Source organism: Adiantum capillus-veneris, chromosome 10, assembly GCF_014529385.1.
Source record: "Adiantum capillus-veneris isolate H3 chromosome 10, ASM1452938v2, whole genome shotgun sequence".
NCBI lineage: Eukaryota > Viridiplantae > Streptophyta > Polypodiopsida > Polypodiales > Pteridaceae > Adiantum > Adiantum capillus-veneris.
Window position 1 is genome coordinate 75,227,380 of NC_140940.1, and position 26,274 is coordinate 75,253,653.

At 43.8% G+C, this 26,274-nt stretch overlaps 2 protein-coding genes across 4 annotated transcripts in view; one reads left to right on the top strand and one right to left on the bottom strand.

The window, feature by feature from the left end:
• LOC147449083 (myosin heavy chain-like protein) overlaps positions 1–19,152 on the top strand; it is a 34,597-nt gene extending 15,445 nt beyond the window's left edge. Inside the window, exons 4-5 of one of the 2 annotated variants that reach the window (XM_086521659.1) lie at positions 7,527–7,638; positions 18,823–19,152. In XM_086521659.1, coding sequence (XP_086377785.1) covers positions 7,527–7,624 — 98 coding nt within the window. In that variant the 3' untranslated portion in view covers positions 7,625–7,638; positions 18,823–19,152. The remainder of the gene's footprint in view (positions 1–7,526; positions 7,639–18,822) is intronic. The other variant, XM_086521660.1, reaches the window with a different exon arrangement.
• A 2,445-nt stretch (positions 19,153–21,597) lies between these two features.
• Positions 21,598–25,916, bottom strand: LOC147449084 (uncharacterized). 2 transcript variants are annotated; one of them, XM_086521661.1, is made up of 3 exons: positions 25,219–25,916; positions 23,339–24,528; positions 21,598–22,858 (listed from the first exon to the last, which is right to left on the bottom strand). In XM_086521661.1, the coding sequence occupies exons 1-3, from the start codon at positions 25,367–25,369 to the stop codon at positions 21,953–21,955; spliced, it is 2,247 nt and encodes a 748-aa protein (XP_086377787.1). In that variant the 5' UTR covers positions 25,370–25,916; the 3' UTR covers positions 21,598–21,952. The 2 variants fall into 2 exon arrangements, with proteins under 2 accessions (XP_086377787.1, XP_086377788.1); XM_086521662.1 differs by lacking the exon at positions 25,219–25,916 and adding an exon at positions 24,708–25,161.
• Positions 25,917–26,274: the final 358 nt, after the last annotated feature.

Here is a 26,274-nt window from a genome sequence, read left to right on the forward strand (position 1 = left end):
TCCGTTGCACCTTACATTGGTATCATAGCTTTTTGACAGTGTTCTGTCACTCAAGGAAAGAACCAGAATTTTTTTTGCTTGTTGCGGTCGCACGTAACCAGTCCACTTGGGTGTGTTGATTTCTTATCATGTTTTTGAAGAGTGCCAGGTAACCCAAGAAAGATGTTAGGTGCAGCGGAATGAATGCTTGCGCTTTGCTCAAGATGAGTGCTCCGAACTGTGCTCAAGGTTCCTTTTGTTCTTATGGAAGGTAGAGCCTTCCGTTCTTAATGAGAGAGTGCTATGATCACAAACAAAGTGAATGGACACTGTGCGTGCAAGTGTATGAGACTGAGAGATAGAGAGAGAAGAGAGATACGACACCAGAGACGTTGTAAGACCCTCCTCCGAAGGCCCCACTCTCGTCGGTGAGAGTGGTCTACTTATGATTGCACAAACTGGTACAATGGGAATGCATGTGACTGATGCAAGTCCAGGCTATGTCGGCGATGATGACGGTGATGGCAAAACCGATTTAAGGGCTGAAATCTGCAATCTTTTATCTGCTGTCCAAAAACACTATGGGCTGAAATCTGCTACAAATCCAAAAATGCTAGTTTTGGGGCTGATTCTACTGATCTTTGTCGCTGAAATTTTGCAGGTCTTAAGGCTGAAAACTGATGGTCTTTTATGGCTGAAAATCACCTGCCGCAATGGTCCAAAGGTTGAAATCTGAGGCTGTCCTTGCAAGGACCAAAAACGCTAGGCATGGGGGATCTGCTGGCGATGGCAAGGGCTGAAAACGCTGGTGTTTGCAGATTGCTGGCGGTGATGCAAATGCTGAAAACGCAAGGCTGATTCAGATGAGAAAAACGCCAGGTGTTGAGTCCTTCTTGCTTGGAGGGGAAACCACCAAGGTTCTTGCTTGAGAAGTTGCTTGTTGAGCTTGGCTCCTGTTGCCTCTTCTGCCATTTAGTGCTAGTCTAGGTTTGCTTATATACAAACTTACTCAGTTTGCCCTACCTACTTTCCAACAAAAGTCACTTAAAAATAATAAGTGAAAAATGTCAAAAATAGGCTAAATGCACTGGAAAATTCCCCTGAAGGATTCTGATGTGAATGCTTATGATCATGCTATGTGCAACCAGAGGATATGCATCTACACTAAGTGACTGGGCATGCACGGTCTACGAATAGACTCACAAAAGTGCCAGATCACTTCTAAATCTAGAATGACTGGACTGACTGAACCCTTGTCGTGCTGTAGCTTGTCCACGGACACGTAGGGTTGGATGTGTCACGTGACATCCCTTCCTTTTCAAAGTGAGATACTGGTACCGAGCTGTATGGCGTCGAGGGAGATCGCCAATAACATCCGGAATCCTGGAAGGGACTCTTCGCCGGCCCACTCTGATGTGTGGGTCGTGCGGTACTTGAACTTCATAAAGGTCTGCAACGCTTGCTTCTTTGGGCCGCGCCGAAAGCGACAGAGTCTTTTGTGGCTCCTTCAATGCTTCAACTTCGTCTAGAGTCATGCTTCTTTCTTCTTCAAGAATCTCCATGGCTGAAAATTCCTGAAACCATTTCCAACACAAAAACATGAACATACCCATTTCATGTAAAGTGAGTGGAAAAAATCTTGTCTTCCTCAAAGACTGTGCATGCAATGCAAATGAACCAATAGATGGAGTGCCAAACCGTTCACCACACACATGCAAACAATGAGATCGAATTTTTCTCTTCTGATCTAACGCAATCAATTGTGGCAGTTCACAATGGAAATGCCCATGATACTTTCATGTGCTCGTTCTACGAATGTGTCATGCCAAGGAAGAGACATGGAATGTGACTTCCTTACAAAAATGCTTTTCAGCTTTTCATGAACAATCTGCATATATTCGTGCTCCTTCATGAGTGAAACGTACTCAACGTACAACATGTCATGCCTAGGAGAAAGGATCACATAAAGACGCTGACTAAAATACAGGAAACGATCACGGATGAAACACTCGAACAATGCGTGCGTACTAATCATGCGAACACATAAAACTTCCTGTGAGGGTTCTTTGGACCTAGGCTCGAGAGCTAAGATCGGTTCTTCTTGAGGGGGTTCTTTGGACCTAAGCTCGAGAGCCAAGATCGGGTCTTCGTGACTGATCAAATCTGCAATGAGGTTAGCTTCACTAGAGAAAGTATCAACTAACACATCATTCTTGTGAAGAATCACACCATCTTCATGCAACTCATCATTCTTGTGAGGAATCACATCTTGATTATGCAAACCATCATGCTTGTGAGAAATCACATCTTGATCATGCAAATCATCATGCTCATCATTATCATCCAAATCATCATGCTTCTCATAATCATACAAATCCTGTGTCATGCTTTGGAGAAGAAGAGACTGAGAGAGTCTCCGTCTCCTGAATCTCTTGCATCTGTGCCTGCACTTGAGAAAAGAGTCACAAGAACTCTTTCATGTGCCGGTCGCTCTTTTCTTTTCTTGCTTTGTTCTCGCGATCAAATTCTGCTTGTCTTGCTTTGTTCTCTGCTTGTCTTTCTGCGTGCTCACGATCCAATTTGGCTTGTTGTTCTTTGGCTTCCAAGCGTGCTTGCTCGCACTCACGCGCTATGGCTGCCATTCTTTCTTGGTGCTTGCGCTCCATTTCTGCTTTTCTTTCTGCGTGTCTGCGATCCATTTCTGCCTTTCTTTCTGCATTTCTTGCTTCGCGTTCTAACTTCCTTTCCATAAACATCTGCTCCAACTCCTCCATAGGAGTTAGTGCAATCCTTGACGTAGATGGGAAAGGGGGAGGGTCAAAAAAACCTCTTGGTGGGGAAAATTCTTCTTCGCCTCTCTCATGCTCATCACCTCCAAGCGAAGTATCCATTCCCCTTCAAGTGATGACCATTCTGAAGTCGTGGGTTCTTGTGGTCTTGGGTTCTTAAGTTCACGAGGAACTTGGGTTCTTGGGGGTCTTGGTTCTTTGGGTTCTTGAGTTCTTGAGGTTCTTGAGGTTTTTGAGGTTTTATTTCGCTTGCAAGCCGAGTTCGAGAAGGATCTTCTCTTCACCCGAGTTCTGCTCTTTTCCACGGGTGCATCCCTTGGCGGCCTTGCGCTCACACCAAGGTTGCTTTTTACCACCTCACGTCGATTGGCCGGCTGCTAAGTGTACGGTCCGCTCTCAATGAGTGAAAAGAGGCACAAGGGGAGGTTGGACAAGCCCTTCTTTCCTGGGATTCCTGTCACTCTTAAAAAACACGATTAGGAATCGACACGCCCAAGTGAACTTGGGTTCGTGCGACCACAAGAAGCAAAAAAAAATTCTTGTGATTCTTGTGGTTCTTTCCTTGAGTGATACAGAACATTGCCAAAGCTCTGATACCAATGTTAAGTGCAGCGGAATGAATGTTTGCGCTTTGCTCAAGATGAGTGCTCTGAATTGTGCTCAAGGTTCCTTTTGTTCTTATGGAAGGTAGAGCCTTCCGTTCTTAATGAGAGAGTGCGGCCAAAGAACGAAAGGCAACTATGGAGCTTGAGCGCGAGCAAGCGCGCAAAGCTCAACGCATAACGACCGAAGAAAAGCGAGTGGCTATAAGTTAGAGCGTGAGACGTAGAGAGACCAACGCATGCAGAAGTTGGTCCTACAGGTACTCACCTCGAAGTCTGAGCCAATCAAGGACGTTGACACTTTATCAGGTAGCACAAGTAGAGATGCAGATTCCAACAACCCCGTCACTGAGAAGTTGAGGATAAGATGGATGCTAATGTTATTCATTCTTGGTTGCATCAATTCAATGCTTACTTTGCGACAATAAGAAAACAGGGAATAGTAAAGTTTTGATGGTAGCCATGTATCTTGCCGGTGACGCCATTCATTGGTATCACGCGTGGCAAGAGGCGCAGTTGACCGCGCACCTAGAGGAAGCTAAGGAAGGCGTGTCCTTTTCTTTCAGTAAGGCCGACTTCCAAGACAAGCTCAAGGCGCGGTTTATGCCACCTCCATACTTAGCGCGGTTGAAAGAAGATTGGCGCAATCTCAAGCAAAATGGTATGCCAGTTATGTCTTTCTCTAAACGTGTTTTGCAGCTTGACACCTAATTACAAAATTGGATAATGAGCACAAAGAGGCATTCCTTTTTGGGTTGGACGAGTATATCAAGTTCGATGTCGAAGTCCTCGACCCCATAGATCTCAACAAGGCGGTAGTGATTGCTCTCGCGCAAGAGATGAAGCACAACAAAGGAAAGCCTAAGGAGAACACAAGTCTTCTCACAGTACCTCTCAGACTCCTCAGAATCCATAGAACGGTAAGAATGATAACTCTTCTAGTCCATCTTCCTCTATCCTTCGGAAAAGAACTCTCAAAATGAATCTAAGGGTAAAGCTAAAATACTTGCTAAACCTAAGCTAACCCTAGATGAAAAAGTTGCACAAGGAATTATAGGAGGATACATAACACGAGAAGAACAAATCATTTATGCAAAGGAAGGTCGATGTTATCAATGTCACGTCAAGGATCATATAAAGAAGGCATGTCCTAAGACAACACCACCTAAAGAACCCAAACCACAAGCACTTTAGTGAACCAATCTGATTCTCCACATGTCTCTGACACACACATTGATGAGTCTCTCTTTAAATGCTATGGTCATGTGAAGGGTCAGCGTTTTGTCATATTGTTTGATTCAAGTAGTATACATGATGTGATTGGTGACTCTCTTATAGAAAAAGTCCGCTTGGAGGTTAGCCCAACAACTCCTCTCGAGGTGTCGGGCTTCGCTCCCGGTATGGATTCTCTCATTACACAAAAGTACCTTGATATGTTATTCAGTGTTCAACAAGCTTCTTTTCTTCGAAGATTTGTTGTGTCTCCTCTCTCAGGATGTGATATGATTTTGGGCATTCGATGGTTTCGTGAACATAACCCTCTCATTGAGTGGGCAGACAATATGCTCACTCTAAATGCCAAAAGTGACTCTCTCGTGATCATTCGTGGTGAGAAGGGTCTTCATTCTTTACCTCTCATTTCTCATGTGCAGGCGAAGCGTGATTTACGAAGAGGAGCACAAGCAGCATTGATTTATGCCTCTCCAGTTACTCAAGGCTCCAGAAAGGTATTCAGGTCTGTTTACCAAGTATGAGCACCTCTTTTTGCAGGATGATCTTCCACCCCGTCTCCCTCCTGAGCGGCTGGAGGACCATCGCATAGAACTCACGAAGGGGGCACAGCTAGTTACTAAGGATCCCTATCGTTTGAACAAGACCCAAGAAGAAGAGTAAGAGCGGCAACTCACGGAGTTGGTGGCCAGAGGATTCATACGCCCTAGTGTAAGTTCTTTTGCTGCTTCTATTTTATTTGTCCGCAAGAAGGATGGTTCGTCTTGTTTGTGTGTTGCTTACAGCTTTGAACAAGATGACCGTCAAGAACAAGTTTTCGATGCCTCGCATTGAGTATATCCTCGATAGGCTCAATGGGGCAAAGGTTTTTAGCAAGGTTGATCTCAAAAGTGGATACCATCAGTTAAGGGTATTTAAAGGCGATATCTACAAGACCGCCTTTCGCACAGAGCAAGGGCAATGAGAGTATGTGGTTATGCCTTTTGGATTGACAGGTGTCGTGGGTACATTCAAACGTCTCATGGTAGGCCGTTTTGGCGATATAATTGGCGTGTGTGTTTATCTTTCTTGATGATATTCTCATTTTTTCTGCATCGTGGGAACAACATGAAAAGGATGTTGAAAAGGTTTTATCCCGTTTCGATGAGTGTCGGTTGTACATTGCAGCTAAGAAATCTGAGTTTTTTCTCACTGAAGTTACTTATCTGGGTTATATCATTTCTGCAGAAGGTGGCAAGCTTGATCCCGCAAAGGTAAAACAGGTTCGTAATTGGGATTTGCCCAAAACTGCTTGGTTTATGTCAAGCATATAGTTCATATATAGAGAATTTTGTACGCATTGCCGCACCCATGACAAATGTTTTGAAAGGGGTGAAAACTCGCAGACAACGCGTTGTTTTGCTCGAGGCAGCCATTGAGGCTTTTTCGACTCTCAAGGTTGCGGTGACAGAAGTGCCTGTCTCATCTTTGCCTCTTGGGACGACCCCTTTGAGGTATGGACGGATGCGTGCTTCAGCAGTATGGCCGTCCAGTTGCATTTCTCTGTCAGAAGTTAAATAGTGCCGAAAGAATTATTCAGTTCATGACAAAGAATTTGTGTATGTTATTCACTCTCTCAAGCATTGGAAGCATTTTTTGTATGGTAGAGAATTCACAGTTCGCACATATCATCAAGCCCTCAAGTGGCTACATTCTATGCCTAGTGCACATTGGAGTGATCGCCAAGCACGGTGGTCACAATTTTTTGAGCAATTTGGTGGTTCGATTGAGTATGTGTCTGGTAAAGCTAACCACCCTTTTGCAGATGCGTTAAGTCGCAAAGAACAGATCTTGCCTCTTGAGTCAAGATCCACAGTTTCTATTAAGGGTGTCTCTTTCCGAGTTTAGTAAGCAATGATTACAGGCTCTTGCTCCCCAAGGGCCCAACAACTATCTCATTCGTGAAGGTTTGTTGTATTTTCGTCACCGTCTATGTGTGTCCCTCTCTCAGGACGTCCATATTGCAACATGCTCATGGCTCTCTCGCGGGTGGGCACAAGAGAATGAACACCACTTTAGAAAAAATAGAAAGAATTCTTTTATTTGCCTAAAATGCAAAAAGATGTGTTTCGTTATGTCGCACAGTGCACCATTTGTCAGAAAGTAAAAGCCTCTAGGGGTAGGCAGCATGGTCTCTTGATGCCGTTGCCTATTCCCGAAGGACCTTTTCAAGATAACTCTATGGATTTTGTGACCAATCTCCCGCCTAGTTTGCATGCAAGGAACACACAATGCATGACAATCGTTGATCGTTTCAACAAATTTTGCATGTTAATTCCTTGTAAGGCCACAGTCACTGCACAAGATGTATCAAGGTTGTTCATTAAGCATTGGTACCCCCTCTGTGGTTTGCCAAAGTCAATCGTTTCAGATAGGGATGTTAAGTTTGCTTTTCATGTTTTAAAGTCATATGTGCATGATCAACAGTCTCATTGGGAGCTCTATCTCCCATTGGTCCAAGCAATTTTGAATGACTCTTATTCCTCTGCCATTGGTAGAACTCCGTATGAGACAGCATTTGGCCATCCGTTCGTCACATTTGACTTGCTCGATCAGTCAATTGTCTGATGCCAATGCTGAAAGTCAGTGGTTGGATGAGATTTCTAAGAGTGTAAAGCTTCAGCTAAGCAAGGCTCGGGAGTCTTACTCACGACAGGCTAACAAGCATCGTAAAGATGGTACTATCAAGGAAGGGGATTGGGTCTATTTGAGAATCATGAAACAACGTCTTAAGCAAGTCGGAAAGAAGTGTCCTAAGTTGTCTTTCAAAATGTATGGTCCATTTCTTATCATTAAAAAGATCAATGAGGTTTCCAGAAATTGCAATTGCCTAACTCATGGTCAATGCACAACGTTTTCCATGTTTCTTGGTTGAAATTGTTTCAAGGTACACCTCCGAAGGACATTTCTAAAGAAGAAGAACCAGAGATCATAGATGAAGCCGAAGTCATGGAAACGAAGGAGATTTTGTTGCGTCGATTTTGACATGGCTCAAAGAGGCAAGTGCGATAGTACTTTTTAAAGTTCAAGGATGAAGAGGTAGTGTAGGTCGATGAAGATTTTTTCAAAGATTAATAGAGTTGTTGGCAGACTATAAGGAAGCCATGCAACTCGGTACAAGTACCTCACTTTAAAAAGAAGGGGATGTCACGTACACATCTAACCGTATGTGCATGTGGACAAGTTTAGGTTAGCGTAGGAAGTATTTTGGCACCTTTGTGAGCATGTGTGCAGGCCGTGCATGTCCAGGCACTTAGAGTAGTTGCATATCCTCTGATTGCACAACCCAATACCACCCAGCATGTGCATTGTCCAAGCATTACACCCAAATCCCTTGGTAGTTTGGGGACAGGCAGTTTGCAGGCATTTTTATTTATTTATTTATTTATGATGCTATTTTTACAAGGTCGTGGGGCTGTTGGGGACACTGCTTGACCCATATTTATCCAGCTATAGAAGCAGAGGGGAGGGCGCTCAGTAGAAAGCAGCAGCAGAAGGATTTAGGCAACATGCAGTGCATCTTCTCGGCAAGACCGGCAGAGAACATCAGCGTTTTCAGCCACCAAGACAGCTAGCGTTTTTGGACATCTCAGCTCAACTAACGTTTTCAGATCCCAGCACACCTGAGTTTGCAGATTGCAGATCAGGCCTAGCGTTTTTGCATCCTGCAGATTGCCTAGCGTTTTCAATCATCAGCGCTCCGATCCAGCCATACAGGCTAGCGTTTTCAGTATTCAGCCCTTAGCCATTGCAGATTGACTCCTTAGCTTTGTAGATCTCACCTACCCGCAACAGAGCCTCACCGTACCGTCGATCAGCCAGTGTTTTCAGTTTCAGCCCGCTGTTTTCAGATTTCAGCATCTGTGTTCTCAGCGCGTCGTCGTCGAGTCGTCGCCCTCGCCGACATAGTGTCAGTATTCATCAGTAGATCAGAGTTTCCAGATTTCAGCATTTTCAGGCGTTTTCGGTTTTTAGCCGTCCTCGTCGTCGTCGTCATTGTCGTCGACATCGACGGAAAGTCCATTGCATCTAGACCATTGTACCAGATTTTTGCAATCTATAGCATAGACCTCTCTCGCCATAGAGATGGAGGCACTTGGAGGAGGGTTTGAGAACCGTCTGGTGTCGTATTCTTCTCTCTCTCTCTCTCTCTCTCTCTCTCTCTCTCTCTCTCTCTCTCATTCTCAACACTTTCATTCACAGTGTAGCATTCACTTTGTTAGTGAGCATTGCACTCTCTCTTCCGTAAATATAAGAAAGATTAGTCACAAAATCCGTGATCGGAAGGCTCTCCCTTCCGTAAGTAAAAGGAACCCGTGGGCAAAGTTCGGAGCACTCATCTTGAGCAATATCAATATCCACTTCCACTGCACCTTATATTTCGCCTCAAAAGGAGTTAGAAGATAATCTGTGCTTGCTGGTGTGCAGTGTTTGCAATCTTGCTATGTCACCATAAATGTGCCACCTGAACTACAATATCGCACCATAGCGTGGAGTCAAACTAAACAAGTCCATTGTTACAGGCTTGGACACTCCAAGCGAGAAATCAATAGCAACACTTGAACAAAACCTGCAAATAACTAAATTTGAAGAGAGAGAGAGAGAGAGAGAGAGAGAGAGAGAGAGAGAGAGAGAGAGAGAGAGAGAGAGAGAGAGAGAGAGAGAGAGAGAGAGAGAGAGAGAGAGAGAGAGTCAACGAGTCATGGCGGACTTTCGAGCCAAGATGCACTGGTCCCAAAGACTGGCGCCCCCTCTGGTATTTCTTTGTTATTGCTTCTAAAAGGTACAACTCGAGGGTCCAATTTTCTCTGAGACTCTTCGTCAAGATGCTCTCTAGAGACTTGCCCTTGGAGCACTTATAAACAGTACAAGGAATACCTGAATGCAGAGCCCCAAAAGCTTACTGTCACAAATTGCTGACGTATCAAGCCACTAAAGAACGGAGCCATTGTGCAGATCCTGGTTGAGGGACCTAAACCCTAAGAATAAGCAAACGAAGAAGAAGAAATTCCTACCATCTTATGGGACACGACTATAATAAAATGACTATAGTCAAGATATCTTTTGACCAAGTCTTAAAAATGCTCGAGACTAGCAAAAAACAAGCCAAAATTGGCTCCACAGCGATATACGAGGGCAGTGTGCACAACTCAACATACATGAGTTAATGATGCACAAACATGTGCCAGATAAGATGCAAGCAGTAAACAATAACCTCTGCAGAGATAGAGCTCTCAAAAGAGCTCACTATCACTCCAAGCACTCACAAAAAAATGCATCTGATAACACATGACTCATCCACAATAAAAGTGTTGCAAAAGCCACTGCCAAAAATCAAGCGCAAATAAATTTGCAACTTTTAGACCTATATCCAACAAGCAACTTGTAAACAATGCTTGTAACTAGCCAACTAGGACATATGCATGAGAATCAAAGATAAAATCTCATCAAGTAGCCATAAGTGTATAGATGACCATAAACATGGTAGATAGACATCAAATCTCTCAAAAACACAGGAAAATGCAACATAAAAGCTCTACCTATATTGTTATCGCCAAAACTAGTGTTATCACCTATAGTCGTGTCTACTGAACGGATTTCCGGATTTTGCGTTGCTGACGTGACAGTTGTACGGATTTTCGCAAAACGCGCCAGTAGATTTTTGATGCTTTTAGACCAATTACTTTTTAGTTCGAAGACTTTTCATGTAAACTACTTTTCATAGGCCAAGGGCCTTTAAATATGTGCAGAGGGCTCATTCTTTGGCACGCTTCAGTGAGAAGGTGCAGAGCGCGAGTATGGCATTGTATTGAGTTCAAGTAATATAAAGAAATACCGAAAGGGGCGCCAAGGCTTGGGGCCAATACTCTCTGGGGTGGAATTCCGCTACTCTGTGTCACGCGCCGTCTCTCTTTCAGTTCAGTTGTTATTGAAGTGTTGAAAGTCTGTTCAGTCTGTTCTTTTCTATTGGCAGGTGGTGCCTGTCTTGTGACAGTGGTATCAGAGCATCAAGTGTGTGCTTTAAGCATACCGGTCTTTCAAAAGAACAGACAAAGCAAACCGGCGCTTCCAAAGTCTATTGGAATCTTATTTGAAGTATATTCGGGACCCGACCCTAGACTTATTAGCCCCTCCCACCCTTACTTCATAGCGCATCAGGCGCGCTCCACTGCTTTGTCTTATAGGGCATAAGCCATAGAGAACTCAAGACATGGCGTTCATGGATTCAACAGAATATTTGGAGTTTCTTCTCGACAAGCTTCACGACATTCTTTTGCGGCATCCTCAACAAAACCTTCCGATGCTGCAAAGTTTTCAACAATTTTTGAATTACATGTTACCCAGTCTGATGCCTCAGGTGGTACCTCCTTCTCCGACTGTCACAAACTGTTGACGTGTCAAAGCCCTGAAGAATGGAGCCAACTTGCAGATGTCGGCCGAGGGGCCTAAACCCTAAGAAGAACAAGTAGCAGAAGAAGAAGAAGTCCTACCAACTTATGGGGACCTCGTCCGATGGGGCCCCGGTGACATAAAGGGATTAAAATAAAGCAGGACTCTCGCACACACAAACACTTCATGACGTGGCAGTTGTACGGACGCTCCGCGTTTTGCGTTGATTGATGACGTGGCAGTTGTATGGAATTCCGCAAATCGTGCTGACAGCTTTTTGGCATTGCCTTTGGACGAGAAGCTTTTGAGTTTTGAAGGCTTTTCATGTAAATTGCTTTTGGGGCCTAGGGCCTTTAAATGTGTGCTAAGGGCTCATTCTTTGGCGTGCTCTTGGAAAAGGTGTAGAGTCTGGAGTATCGGCTTGTACAGTGTTGATGCAATATAAAGAAATACCGTAAGGGGCGCCAAGGTTTGGGGCCAATACTCTCTGGGGTGGAATTCGCCACTCCGTGTTGTCTCTCTCTCTCTCTCTCTCTCTCTCTCTCTAAGTTCAGTTGTTATTGAAGTCCTAAAAGTCTATTCAATCTGTTCTTTTCTATTGGCATGTGGTGCTCGTATTGTGACAGTGGTATCAAAGCATCAGCCGTGTGCTTTTTTGAAAGCATACTAGTCCTACAAAAGAGCAGATAGAGCTATTGTAATTTTATTTGAGGTATCTTCGGCCTCGGATCCCGGATTTATTAGCCACTCCCATCCTTACTTCATCGTGCGTCGGGCGCGCTTTCGTCTTCATCGCTCTGTCTTACAGGGCATAAGCCATAAAGAACCCAAGACTTGGAATTCATGGGTTCAGGAAAATATTTGCAATTTCTACTCAACGAACTCCACGACATTCTTTCGCGGCATCCTCAGCAGAATCTTCCGATGTTGCAAAGTTTTCAACAATTGAACTACATGTTACCCCCTCTGATGCCCAGGTGGTACCTCCTCCTCCGGCATCAGTAAGTACGAGAGCTTCCAACTAACAAAACTTCTCAGCCGTCTTTTCCGATCAGGGGAGTTTCAGGAATATGGTGCAGCCATCTGACCCTGATCTAGTGCAACCGCCTTTGCCACCGCCATTGCCCCCACCTCCACCACCGCCACCAAGCTACAATGGTTGGAGCCCATATGGATACCCTTATTATCCATACCTGAGATATGCGCCTAACCAACCCAAAGATTTCAAAGATGGTGGCACGACAGTCAAATTTTTCACTTTTTCCGAGGTGAAAGATCGCAAGAAAGCATTGTAGTTCCTACAACAATTCGACAACATCTATGCTTTAGGAAACTATACAGAAGAATCCAAGATTTCTCGAGCAGCAGGATTTCTTAAAGATAATGCTATGCAATGGTGGAGTTCAATCGCGACACAACCGCAAGCTCCAAGGACCTGGCAAGCTTTCAAGACAGTTTTTGCACGTAGTTACATGACTTCTATGTTTGAAGTCCGGATTTTGGCAGAGTGGGGCAACTTGAAAATGCTTGCCATCGAAACCATGGACGAACATAACCAAAGGTTTCTCGACGTGTACCTTCCGGTGTCCTTCTTTAGATTTGTTTCCTTGAAGGCCCAATGCGCGCGATACACCATTGCAGGAATATTGTCTATCCAAGCAAGTTTCCACCATGCAAGAACTTATGGACCATGCCGCGGTCGGCTACAAACTTATGAAGGGAAAGCTAGAGTTTACCACAGAAGAATCTCCGGCCACTAACCACAACTCTCGGCAACAACAAACAAATTCTCGAGAGTCTCGTGAAAATTAAACCCAAAGGCCTCGTTTGACGCCTCAACAACGAGACACCTTACTACAAGAAGGCCGATGCTTTGGATGCTTTCAAACAGGGCATAATCATTCTAGTTGTCCCAAACGCATTGATAGACCAGAGGAGCCGAGCCCGCACCAATGGTCGACAAAACCCTAGTGCCACCTCTTGCTAAGGGAGCTAGACCCGCTATTGGACTAGTTCCTAATATTTATGGCATATGCCTTGAGAGTACAAATGAATTGTGTCGAGCATATGGCAAAGTCAATGGCTTCAAAGCCCTTATTTTCTTTGACCCCGGAGCTACAGAGAACTTCATCCATCCATAATTTTTATAGCAGACGCACTTTGATTATGATGCAGAGGGTGGAGAAATTGAAGCTGAGCTAGCCACGGGGCAAACTCAGAAAGTGGTACCGCTCATTGGTGCTCTTCCAATGACTATTCAAGATGTAAGGTGCAACGGAAGTGAATGATGTTCTTTCTCAGAATGAGTGATCCGATCGTGCTCAAGGTTCCTTTTACCTACGGAAGGGAGAGCCTTCCGTACCCTTAATGAGAGAGTGTAAGTGATCACAAACAAAGTGAATAGACACTGTGCGTAGAGGTGCTGAGACCGAGAGATAGAGAGAGAAGAGAATACAACACCGGGAAGTTGTAAAACCCTCCTCCGAAGGCCCCACTCTCGATGGCGAGAGTGGTCTACTATTGATTGCACAACCGGTACAAGACTCTGATGCACTTGAGGACTGATGCAATGTGCAACTAGGATGAGGTCGACGGCGATGACTTGACTCTATATTCTGCTGAAAATCGCTGTTGTACTGTCGTCCAAAAACGCTAAGTGTGGCTGAATTCTGCTGCTTCAAAAACGCTGAATAGGCTGCTGTAAAAACGTTGTCTTATGGCTGAGGTACTGTTGCAGAAAACACTGCCTGCTGGTGCAGAAAAACGCTGGATAGGCTGGCTGAAAAACACTATACAGCAGGCTGGAAAAATGCTGAATTGCTGAGTCTTTCAAGCGCTGATGACTGAGGCTATTGGCGATGAGGGTGGCTGCTGAAAACGCCAAGGAACTTGAGTGGAAAACGCTAACGCCAACCAAGGGGGGAAGTCTTGCTTGAGAGAGAGAGGGGGAACGTGCCTGTGTTCTCCTTGCTCTTCTGCCAATTAGCCTAATCCTAGGTTTGCTTATATAGAACTTTAGCAAAATTGCCCTACCCAGTTCCCAACAAAAGTCACTGAAAATAATAAGTGAAAAATGTCAAAAATAGGGCGAATAGGTTTTATGCAGTGGAAACTGCTCCTGATGGATTCTGATGGTAATGTTGATGATCATGCAGTGTGCAACCAGAGGATATGCATCTACAGTGCCTGGGCATGCACGGTCTGCGACCAGACTCACAGAAGTGCCATAACACTTCCTAAGCTAGACTGACTGGACTAATTGGACTGACTGAACCCTTGTCATGCTGTAGCTTGTCCACGGACACATAGGGTTGGATGTGTCACGTGACATCCCCTCCTTTTTTAAGTGAGGTATTGGTACCAAGCTTCATGGCTTCCTTGTAGTCTGCCAGCAACTCTGGGTAATCCTTGAAAAACTCTTCGTCGACCCCCACTGCTTCGTGGGTTCCTCGATCCTTGAACTTCAAAAAGTATTGTCTCACTTGCTTCTTCGAACCATGTCGAAACCAATGCAACAACACTTGCTCCGGCTCCATTACTTTAGCTTCATCGATGATCTCCGGTTCTTCTTCTTCCGAAATGTCCTATGGAGGTGTTCCCTGAAACACTGTCAACCAAGAAACATGGAAAACGTTGTGCATTGACCATGAGTTAGGCAACTGCAATTTCATTGAAACCTCATTTATCTTTTTAATGACAGGAAATGGACCATACATTCGAAAAGACAATTTGGACACTTCTTTCCAACTTGCTTAAGACGTTGCTTCATGATTCTTAAATACACTCAATCCCCTCCCTTGATCGAAACATCCTGACGATGCTTATTAACCTGCCATGAATAAGATTCCCGAGCCTTGCTTAGCCGAAGCTTCACACTGTCAGAAATCTCATCCAATGACGACTTTCAGCATTGGCATCAGGCATTTGACTGACCGAGCGAAAGTGACTGGAACAGACGGCGAAAAGCTGCCTCATACGGAGTTCTATCAATGGCAGAGGAAAAAGTGTCATTCAAAATAGCCTGAACCAATGGGAGATAGAGCTCCCATTGAGACTGTTGATCATGTACATATGACTTTAAAACATCAAAAGCCAATTGATTGTAAATCTCTGTCTGACCATTTGACTGTGGATGAAAAGCCGATGAAAAATTCAACTTAGTGCCAAAAATTTTAAAGAGTGCGTGTCAAAAATTGGCCGTGAACTTAACATCCCTATCTGAAACAATCGATTTTGGCAAACCACAGAGGGGGTACCAATGCTTAATGAACAACTGTGCTACATCTTGTGCAGTGACTGTGGCTTTACAAAGAATCAACACATAAAACTTGCTGAAATGATCAACAATTTTTAAACATTGAGTGTTTCTTGAATGCAAACTTAGTGGAAGGTTAGTCACAAAATCCATGGAAATATCTTGAAAAGGTCCATTGGGAATTGGTAGCAAAAGCAAGAGCCCTTGCTGCTTACCTCGAGGAGCTTTTACCTTTTGACATATAGTGCATTGTGTGACATAACGAAACACATCCTTTCGCATTTTAGGCCAATAAAAGAATCGATTTTTTCCAAAGTGGTGTTCATTCCCTTGTGCCCACCCGTGAGAGAATCATGTGCATCATGCAACATGGTTGGCCTGAGAGAGGGCAACACACATAAACGTTAACGAAAATACAACAAACCATCACGAATAAGATAGTTGCTTGGCCCTTGGGAAGCAAGAGCCTGCAACCAATGCTTACCAAACTCGGAATCCGCATATTGATTCTTCATGCTGTCGAAAGACACACCCTGAATAGAAAATGTGGACCTTGATTCAAGAGCCAAAATCTGTCCTTTGCGACTCAACGCATCTGCAACAGGGTTAGCTTTTCCAGGCACTTACTCAATCAAACCTCCAAATTGCTCAAAAAATTGTGACCACCGTGCTTGGCGATCACTCCAATGTGCATTAGGCATAGACTGGAGCCACTTGAGGGCTCGATGGTCTGTGCGAACTGTAAACTCTCTATATACAAAAAATGCTTCCAATGCTTAAGAGAGTGAATGACAGACAAAAGTCTTTATCATAAATTGAATAATTCTTTTCTGCACTATTGAGCTTCCGGCTAAGGAAAGCTACAGGACGATCATGCTACTGAAGCACAACTCCTATGGCGACATTGCTCGCATCCGTCCATACCTCAAAGGGGTCATCCCAAAAGGCAAGGATAAGACACGGTGCTTGTGTCACCGCAACCTTGAGACCTGCGAAAGCTTCAATGGCTGCTTCAGGCAAGTCTACGCGCTGACGGCGAGTCTTGACCCCTTTCAAAACATCAGTCATAGGTGCGGCAATGGGTGCAAAATTCTCTATGTGCGAACTATATGCTTGACATAAACCAAGAAAAGAACGCACATCATATGCAGTTTTGGGCAAATCCCAATTACAAACCTGTTCCACCTTCGCGGAATCTAGCTTGACGCCTTCTGCAGAAATGATATAACCGAGATAAGTGACTTCAGTAAGAAAAAATTCAGACTTCTTAGCTGCAATGTACAACTGACACTCATCCAAACGGGTTAGTACCCTTTCGACATCCCTTTCATGTTGTTCCCACGATGCAGAAAAAATGAGAATATCATCCAAAAAGATGAACACACATACACCGACCATATCGCCGTAACGGCCTACCATGAGACGATTAAATGTACCCACGGCACCGGTCAATCCAAAAGGCATAACAATATACTCCCATTACCCTCGCTCGGTGCGAAAAGCGGTCTTGAAGATGTCGCCTTTGAATACCCGTACCTGATGGTATCCACTCTTGAGATCGACCTTGCTGAAAACATTTGCCCCATTGAGCCTATCTAGGATATACTCAGTGCCGGCTCGACTTGGAATTATGCCCAAGGAAATGGGGCCACCGAGCGAGGTTGTTCTAGCGGCACCCGGACGGGATGTTACCCTTACATTTGTCATTGGCAAACTATGTTTGCATTGTCAAGGGTATTTAGGGTGCGAGGATTTTACATCATGTCTTTAGAAGGGTGTGACGTCCTCCTAGGAATCCCTTGGTTTTACAAGAACAGCGCCCTGGTCGATTATAGGGCAAGGAAGGCCATCTTGAAGAATGAGAAGGGCAAAGAGATTGTATTTGATGTAAAACTGAAAGGCGAGTCCGTCCCACTTGATGAAACCCGGTCTTTTTGTTTATTCAATCTTCTTGAAAGAACTAAATGATAATCAAAGATCTGACCTCGACAAGGAACTACAAGAATTTCTACTAGCTCAGGCTGACTGTTTCCCTAAAGGTTTACCAAGCGAGTTACCTCTTGCACGTTAGAAAGATCATAACGATTGATTTGATTCCCAGTAGAACACCACCAAACCGGCCACCTTATCGAGTTAGCCGAGCCCAAAATGAAGAAATAATGAACCAAAGTAAAAGAACTTCTTGAAAAGGGTCTCATCCAACCTAGCACTTCACCTTTCTGTTCAGTGGTGTTGCTAATACTAAAGAAAGATGGATCTTGGAGAATGTGCATTGACTATAGAGCTGTCAATAAAATCACCATCAAGCATAGATTCCCTATCCCAAGGATCGATGATATTCTCGACAGACTCCAGGGGTCCTCTTATTTCAGCATATCATTAGATCCGAATTGCTCTTGGAGATGTCTACAAGACAGCTTCATCACGACTTTTGGTTTATATGAATATTTGGTGATGCCATTTGGCCTTAGGAATGCTCCAACGACATTCAACTGTATGATGGAGTGGGCACTTTCTTTGATGACATTATCGTCTTCTCCAAGAACGAAGCAGAACAACTCAAAGGGACAACTCCCCAAGGGTCCAGTTCTCTTCAAGACTATGCATCCAGATGCTCTCTAGAGACTGTTTCTCTTAGCACTTATAAATACTACAAGGAATGCCCAAAAGCAGAGCCCCAAAAGCTCCTGAAGCAAAAGTATTTGTTGCCAAAAGCATGCGCAAAACTACGAGCACAACAGCCAGCACAAAACGCGGAAATCCGTACAGCCTGCCACGTCAGCATGTCAGCGCTTTTTACGGAAATTTGCAGCCAGCCTATACGCTTTGTCAATTTAGGGTTTAGGCCCTCGGCCGGCGCTCTTCAAGTCGGTAGGGGTTCACCATTCCTTAGGTCCCTCGGCCACATCTTGTAGGTTCAGTTCTTTTGGGTTAAGAGTTTTTAAACTCTATCCCCTTGTCCTCTTGGCCAGTCCTTCCAATTGGGCATGCCATGCCACCAACTTGTGACATCCATTTGCTCTATTAAGCGCGATGTCCATGACCATGGAGACCACTCTAGGGGCAGGTCAGAGCCATCTTTGTGAGGCACAAGAGACTTCTCCTGGACTCATCTTCAACGTGGCTCTGGACCACATTATGAGACATCATAGGATCATTGTGAAAGGATTCTTTACATCTTATGTATTGAGAGACGGTTGTATTTTCAATTTCGATCTCCTAGCTTGAGTGTAGAATGTTCTTGTAGTTTTTTATCTTCTATTGATAGGATGACATGGATGTAACTAGGTATATGTCTCATAGACCACACTGGCCTTTTGTAGGTGGTCTGGCCTTTTGTAGACCTATATGTATATTTTTCTCTCTCCCGTCTCTAAAGACAAGCGGCCACCCCACACTACTTTGTTCATTATTTTATGACTTGCGTTGCCACCCCACACTACTTTGTTCATTATTTTATGACTTGCGTTTGTCAATTATTGTTGAGCAAAAGCTCCACTAACATTACAAGCCGTGTTTGTTATATCGTGAAATGCAGGTGGAGTGAAGACAACAATTACAAGACCTGAAGCAATGCAAAGTTGAGGAAACCATTGCAGATAGTCCCTTGAAGAACTACCAAGCTCTGCAGTCACAAACATATGAATGATTTGACACCAGGGCCTTCAAAACAAAGCCAGACATAATGCTGCACTTGATACGAAAAACCTGCTGAGAATAAGACTAACAAGGCACTTTTGTGACCATTATGGTCAGAAGCCGTTTTATAGATGTGAACTATTTATATCATTTAGTGCAGGTAAATGTGTCTTTTCTTGCCACCGTCAAGTATAAATCTCTTAATTATTGAATGGATTTATTTGCTGTCTATTTGGAAGGACTGAAGAGTAGAGGGGAAGGATTTTGGACACACTAGAGGTAAGGTTTTGATAACATATTGACGATTAAGATGGCTTAGAGGGTGATCTCTAACTTGATAAGTTAAGGTCTGGATGTGTGGCTTAATTAGTTGTAAAGTCATTGTCTGACAGCAATTTAAAGGGACGGTGTTGAAACGAGAACATGAAAGGCTATGGCTGGATTGTTGTTTGCACCCACCGCCTACAGAATTTAAGGTTGAGCGTGTACACTTTTGGAGAGCTCATTAGTGAAGTTAGCTTGATCTTCAGCTCATTAGCACCACATTAGAAGATTACAATAGTAAAGAAAATGCTGTAGTTACTTCAAATGAAGAGATCAATAGAAAATGAACCTAGCAGATAGACATATTTCCTTTAAGCTGATAAAGACGATTTCTGGAGTTCAATAAGAAGCCTCCCTAGCACAAGAGACCTTTGACACTTTAACACCATAAAGTGTCCTTGTCCCTTGAAGCATAGCCCAAGAGACAGACGTTTCAAATGACAAGCTTTCTCTAGTCAATGAGATAAAAACAGACCATCTTCAAGCTTGACAGGATAGCCCTCTTCTGTGCATAGCCTGTAATCAATGCCATCCAAGACACTTCAAGAAGGAAGCCCCTGAAGATCACTTTGTGCCTTCTAACACATGCCCATGACATCCTGTCCCAACATTACACTATGCTGCAACAGCCCCTTTCTCAAAACTAATTGTGTGTGTTGCTTCCCCTTGTCAATGGCTCCTATCAACACAAGCTTTAGATCACTACATTTGGAGGGAAGCCCTTGCGTCACCATTTTCGAAACTAAGTGGCCAAACCCATTGCACTTAAAGCATGCTCCAAAAAACGTACTAAATCTAAGAGGGATCACTTTCAGCCCTTGCACACCTACATTAATTACCGTGCTCTCTAGGGGGAGTTTACATACATCCAAGCAAATGTACACTCTATTCACCATGGTCCCCACCTTCCTATGCGTTGGAACTTACAACGGGATACCTAGGGTGCTTGCAAGGTCTCTAAGGTTGTCCCACAACCACATTGGTAACTTGACAAAATCAACCACACGGGGCACAAATCCTTGAAGGCCTCCAGGGATTCAAAAGCTGGGTTCCATGGTAGGATGCATATTGGGGAGTGGTTGAGGTATATTGGGGCTTTTGCTAAGATCTTACCAATTATATCTAGGTCGTCGAACCTGACAGTGAAAAACCCTTTGGTTAAATATTGGATTTATTATCCAACCTAATTTCTTTTGCCCCCTCAAAAACAATCACAGATATCAGCAACTGTAACAAAAAACATTTGCTCATCTTGTATTAATGATTTTCCCCATGTCAAGAACCACGAACTAGCAAATTCTTTTGTGGTAAATTTTTTTTCAAGCACCCTCATAAAGCAAACATCAGGTTTCAAACCATCACTGACTGCTATAATATCAAAAAGATCATATCAAAAGATTCTGTGTCAACAGTTTTTGCCCTTCTCACCAAGCCTAGAGAGAAAGAAATTGACAGATAAAAGAAGGGTCATCATCAGTTGCTGAAGCATATGACTGCTTGCCCATCTCGACTTCTATGTATCTTACAATCAATGTATTCCAAGTAACAACATTGCAAAGAGCATGTTTAGCTCCTGGCAAAAGCACCTCTCTCCACAAGAGCATCATCAAGCTCAACAAGTCCTTAAGTCTGTGCTTAAAGTAAGGCTGACTCTGATTATCCTATCATAACCCTTGCATGCCTGCAAATCTTTCGGTTCTTCTTGCCAGCCACTGTTTTTAACACAACCAGTGCAGCACTTGGTGCCTTTTTCCTGACGTGACACACTAATGCTTATATTCTCCATGATAAGGAATACATCCAACAACAAGCATGAGAAAGCTAAAGGGGACGACAAATCGCTCTGCCCCACAGCAATTGAACGACACTTATAATCCAAAATTTATCAAGGTTTTGACACACTATGGCTGGTCTGGCCAGGCGAAATCTTAAAAACACCCGTTGACAGTAATACACTTAGTCCACTCACACAGATCCCTTGGCTGATATTAAGCCAATCAAAATAAATTACATGAAACGCACTACATAGTAGAGGGAACCTATGTTAAAGCCACAAAGATAGTTCAGATAAGAAATGAGAATTGAAGAGCAGACAACTCATCCGCGCATTAGTTATCAAGAATCCCAAGGCCCTGCAGACACAAGTCGATTGAGGAGGTCATTTGAGAGAGAGGGGTTTCCCCAAAGGAGTGTTCAAAGAAAACAAATCATTAGGTTAGGCAACAGGACTCAGTGAGAAAGTATCTGCAAGCCTATTTGCAACAAATGTGAAAGCCACCAGACCTACCATACCATCAAACTGCCAATCACAGATCAGCTCTTCCAACCACGTAATTTGAGACATGCAACAGAGAAGTTAATGCTGTTAGTATTATCTTCATAGAAGTAGGTGATTTTGCTATACATGATATACCAGAAAACTACAAGGGAAATGGTGAATGCAAATACAATATAGGATTTCTATCTGGCATGGGAAATGGTATACAAGTGAGAAATATAATTTTTTTTCTTTCTGAAGCTTCAAAAATGAGAGGGTGGAGGTGAAGTAAAGCTGTTCAAAAACAGAATTTAGTTGATTGATAGCTCACACAGGGGTAAGGGGGAAAAGGTGTGCAAGGTAAGTGTCGAGTTATTGAGGAACTATGTGGATCAGACAGCCTTGGAAGCATTTAACACCAGTGTAGGTCACCTGGGTTTTGTCGACTTTACTGTACTGAAACAGAAGATGCATAAGCTGTTACTATGTGGTAACCCCAAAAGAGGCAACTGAGAATCAAGGCCGCTGTTGCCAAGTAGTACAATATAGCCAATAAACCACTCTTCAATCCGTTGACAACACTCGTCTCATCTTCAGTCGGAAAGAGCGGGTCATCTGCCTTTCCATGTGTAAAAAGTCTGTCACCAAACTTTGTGCACATGCCTTCTAACTTGGCCCCTATAGCAGTTTGCTTGAGCTTGATCTTTAGCTCTTTCAAAGACTTTCTCAATCTATCCCGCTTCCTTGATGAACTTCCTATAGAAGCCACACCCTCGAGTTCACTTCCTTCAAAATTGGTCTGTTCTGTTAGCAGGCTGGTAGATGCAGTTGCATCCAAGGAGCAAACGGCTCTCTTGCCTAAAGCATCCACATCTATTTGCTTCTCATCCTTGCTTAGCAAAGTTGTTGAAGAGTCCCTTTTCTTATGCACTTCTGGAGATCCATCTTGAATATCAATTGATGAAGCATAGCAAATCTCCACAGGGACAATCTCAGGTTTTACAGTAGATGCCTGACCACTATTCTTTGTTGATAAAGCTGTAGAGGAATCAGTTTTCTTGATCACTTCCAGATGACCGTCTTCATAACCTATCAATTCCTTAACTGATAAATCTGTAGAAAACTTGGTTTTCTTGATCATTTCCGAAAGGCCATCTTGATTATCAGTTAGTGACACATAACAAACTTGTGCAGGTGCAATCTCAAATTTTGAGACTGCATATGTTGACATGTGTTTGGACAAATAACTTCTAGAAGAAGACTCCACCGCATGAGGAGTATTGCAGTATGTAAAGTTAGAACCTGAAATCAGTCTACCTATATCTTCAGAACCTCCATGAATAGGCATTCCAACCTGAAAGGTAAAAAACCCTCAATATTGATAGAATATACAGCAGCAGTAACCCTCCAAGTACAAACATACAGACATGTAACATATCAGAAATTGTAATTAAATATATCAAGCAGTAGATAAACCAAGAAATCATAAAGAAAGCTTATAAACTATTCTTTAGGTGTATCAAAGGCAATATGCACCTAACAACCAATAATACTTATAAGAATATTTCGTAATATGTACTCCCATGTAAACCCATCAATCACATAAAATATCAAGCTCAGCTTAAAAAGCCAACAAAAAAGCACACCAAATGTAACCACATACATTGCTAATGTAAAACACAGGTGTGACGTATCTTGATGACAGATGATGACCTAAGAAAAATGATAGATAAAAATCATTTGAAAACAGATACTTCATGTAAGCACCTCACATGCATCTACAGCATCATCAGAACCTGATTCCAGCATTATGATTGGTTTACAGGAGCCTTACCCGTGGTTGTGGTGTTTGGGTGGCCAGAAGATGCTCGGAAGTAACAACATTCTTAACCCTCCCTCCTGGAGGAGATGGAGCTGGGACCTGCAAACGTACTCTTCGAGTAGCTGAACCTTGACAAGCTAGTGAGTCTTGGACAGCTCCCTTAATTGCAGCCCTCTTCTCAGCCAGTGGTGATCTCACTGCAAACCCACTGGGGGGAGCCTCTATGTCGTTAAGCTCAATATAGTCACCATCAAACTTGCTTGTGAGCTGCGGAGCCGCCATTTCCTTGCTGCCAAGGCCACAATAATTGTCATTGTTGACAAGAGACCACATCTCTCCAAGAATTTCTGGTTCGTCAAAAGAAGGATATACATAGTCCTGAAGATTGTGGCCATCAAATTCAGTGAGGGTGGGCAAGACAGAGAGGGACTCTGAGTCAAAAAGAGTGCCCATATCCTGTAACTCTGAGAATTGGTGCTGCCAGGCAAGCTGATCTTCCCACATGCTGGGAGCTGTGTCAAAGCATGGAATATCAAAAGTAGACTTCAAATCATCATTTAATTCTCTCTCACACGCCATTATCCCACCTGTAGCAGAAACACTTTCTGTACCATGTAGACTATGTGAAGCTCCATCAGTTGCCCTCGCCGAGTTCACACTGCTGTCAATTTCACTAAGTTCAACCTTCACAGGTCCAAGTCTTCTTGGAGACCTCAAACCTTCAACTTGGTTTTGAAGATCATAAGCATTTCCTCCCTCCAGGTTACCCCCTTCCAGGGATCCAGCATCGTTTGAAAAACTCACTTTTCCTGATTTTGCCTCTTCGTCTGTTTCCTCACCTTCATTCCATACTGGCGCCCCATACTGCTCCCCATTCCTTGGCCCTGGCCCCCCCTTCTTGCGAATACGGCACAACACAGAGACACTCATGCCCTTCTCCTTCTTCTCTGATTCTTGGTCCAGTCGATATTCATGCATAATCCAATTTGTACGGCGTCCACTAGGAGCCCGTCCTTCATAGTATATGAGGGTTTTCTTCAATCCAACAATGGACGGACCACTGTAGACCTTGCGATCCTTTCCGGTTGCTTTCCAGTAACCTCGAGATGTTGTTCTGTTTATGCGTGCTGTATGAGAATACTTCTTATCTTGAGTGCTGAAGAAGTACCACTCTGGATCCTTAGTTGATAAAGCTGACTTGTCTGTAAACAAAAAATTGCCACTTAATTACCAAATTTTGACTGTACTTTCAGACAAGAAAAGACATGATTCACCTCTAAAAGAATGTACAAGCTGCAGACTCGAGACACTCAACCCAAAGACAATATAATATAACCATCAGGTCCAGCATGCATAGAGTAGACCAAATACAAGGACATACCCACTAGCTTCATCAGTATCCAATAGTAGGTGTGGAACTAGGTCCCAATATAGACAGGCTCCCAATCAAGAAGATAAAAGAAAAAGTGCCCACCATTAAGATGGTACTTCTTTGTAAGTACTTTTAATCCGAGTATTCCATGCCTAGATTAGTGCAGAGAAGAACATACATAAACATTTCATGGTCAGACCCACTAGTCTAGACGAAAAAAAGCAGAGCATTCATACACGTATCATCCCATTCAGCTTCAACCATCACACATAGGTACAAGAGCACACAAGCACATATATAAGGATGTGCTTGTCGTATTGCAAGAATCAATAATGATAGATATAAACATCAATTGTGTAACAAGCTAGCTTCAAATTTCAGAATGGTCGGGCTCATATCTATACTTGGAGAAAATACACGACGCATTCTTGCTTGAAAACCTTTCGTTTTCACAATGAGAAACTGATAAAAGACATTATGCAACGCTCACTTTTCTACAAAGTAGCACAAAAGCACTTGCCTGGTAAATCCCAGGGTTCAAATTTGTAGATGTCAACCTCTGCAATGGTACCAGGATGAACATCTTTACCCCATGCTTTGGGCCTCAGATAATAAATGAACAGCTCTTCGTCTGTCGGACAAAATCTGAATCCAGGGGCGAGAGCCCCCATCAAAGGTCGAATAATCCTTTCCTTTTTTTGTTCGATAGAATGAATAACAGAAGAAGGGCTCTAAGCTATGGCGGACCTGAACCCAGATACGCAAAGAGCTTACACAAGGAGGACAAGGCCAATGCAAAACAGGACAAAACGGGAAGAAACTGCGATGACATATGTCGGCTTCTTGCTACAATTCAGACATTTGAGAAACACCCAATCTACCAAGGTCTGGCTATGTTGAATATGGGCAACTGACCCAGAAACCCTCCTTCTGCTCAAAGAGGGTAAAACGAAAGAGATTTTCGAGAAGACAATGAACTTTCAACGATAATCCGGACTCCGGGTCAGTCTCCTGAGCTTACGCGATGGCGGTGGGGCAGAAAGCGAGCGAAATGGGCAAGGGGGGTTTGTTTCTATTTCTTGGGTTGCTGTGGCAAGTGCGGGCGTAGGCGCGTGTGCCTGGGGTGGGCTCACTGGGCTATGTGTGTGCGAGAGAGGCTGAGGCTGAGGATCTGAGTCGAGGTAGAACGAAGAAACATGTGCAGAGGGCGAGCCAGGGTTTTGAGCAGCTTGAACGCGCTTGACGCGCATACCACGTGGCCGCCTTTGATTCGCTTACGAGCGTGGAAGTCTTTCCCGCTAGCGTCTCGAGCACGGCGGCAAGTTAGAGGCCAGTCCCACTTCAAACTGATGGAGGAATGGAAGACGAAGGCTGGGTTCACGCGACGCTCAGGCTTTTGCTCAACTTTTTGGGTGCTGCACCAGAAATATTTGTACAACGCCCATGCCAAGTAATTGGCATGCTTACTCATGGACGACTGCTTGGAGTAGTGTTCCAGCCTGGTCAAGCTGCCGAAGCGGCTTCCTGCCTAAGGGGGGTGGTAAAAGCAACTCAGATCTATCAATATGCATTTCGG

Excerpts from the sequence above, each read along its gene's own strand:
- LOC147449084 (XM_086521661.1), bottom strand. The coding sequence starts at position 25,369 with ATGGGGGCTCTCGCCCCTGGATTCAGATTTTGTCCGACAGACGAAGAG. Across the intron at positions 24,529-25,218 it reads TGAACCCTGGGATTTACCAG|ACAAGTCAGCTTTATCAACT; the intron begins GCAAGTGCTTTT and ends TTTTGTTTACAG. Across the intron at positions 22,859-23,338 it reads CCCAAACACCACAACCACGG|GTTGGAATGCCTATTCATGG; the intron begins GTAAGGCTCCTG and ends TTTACCTTTCAG.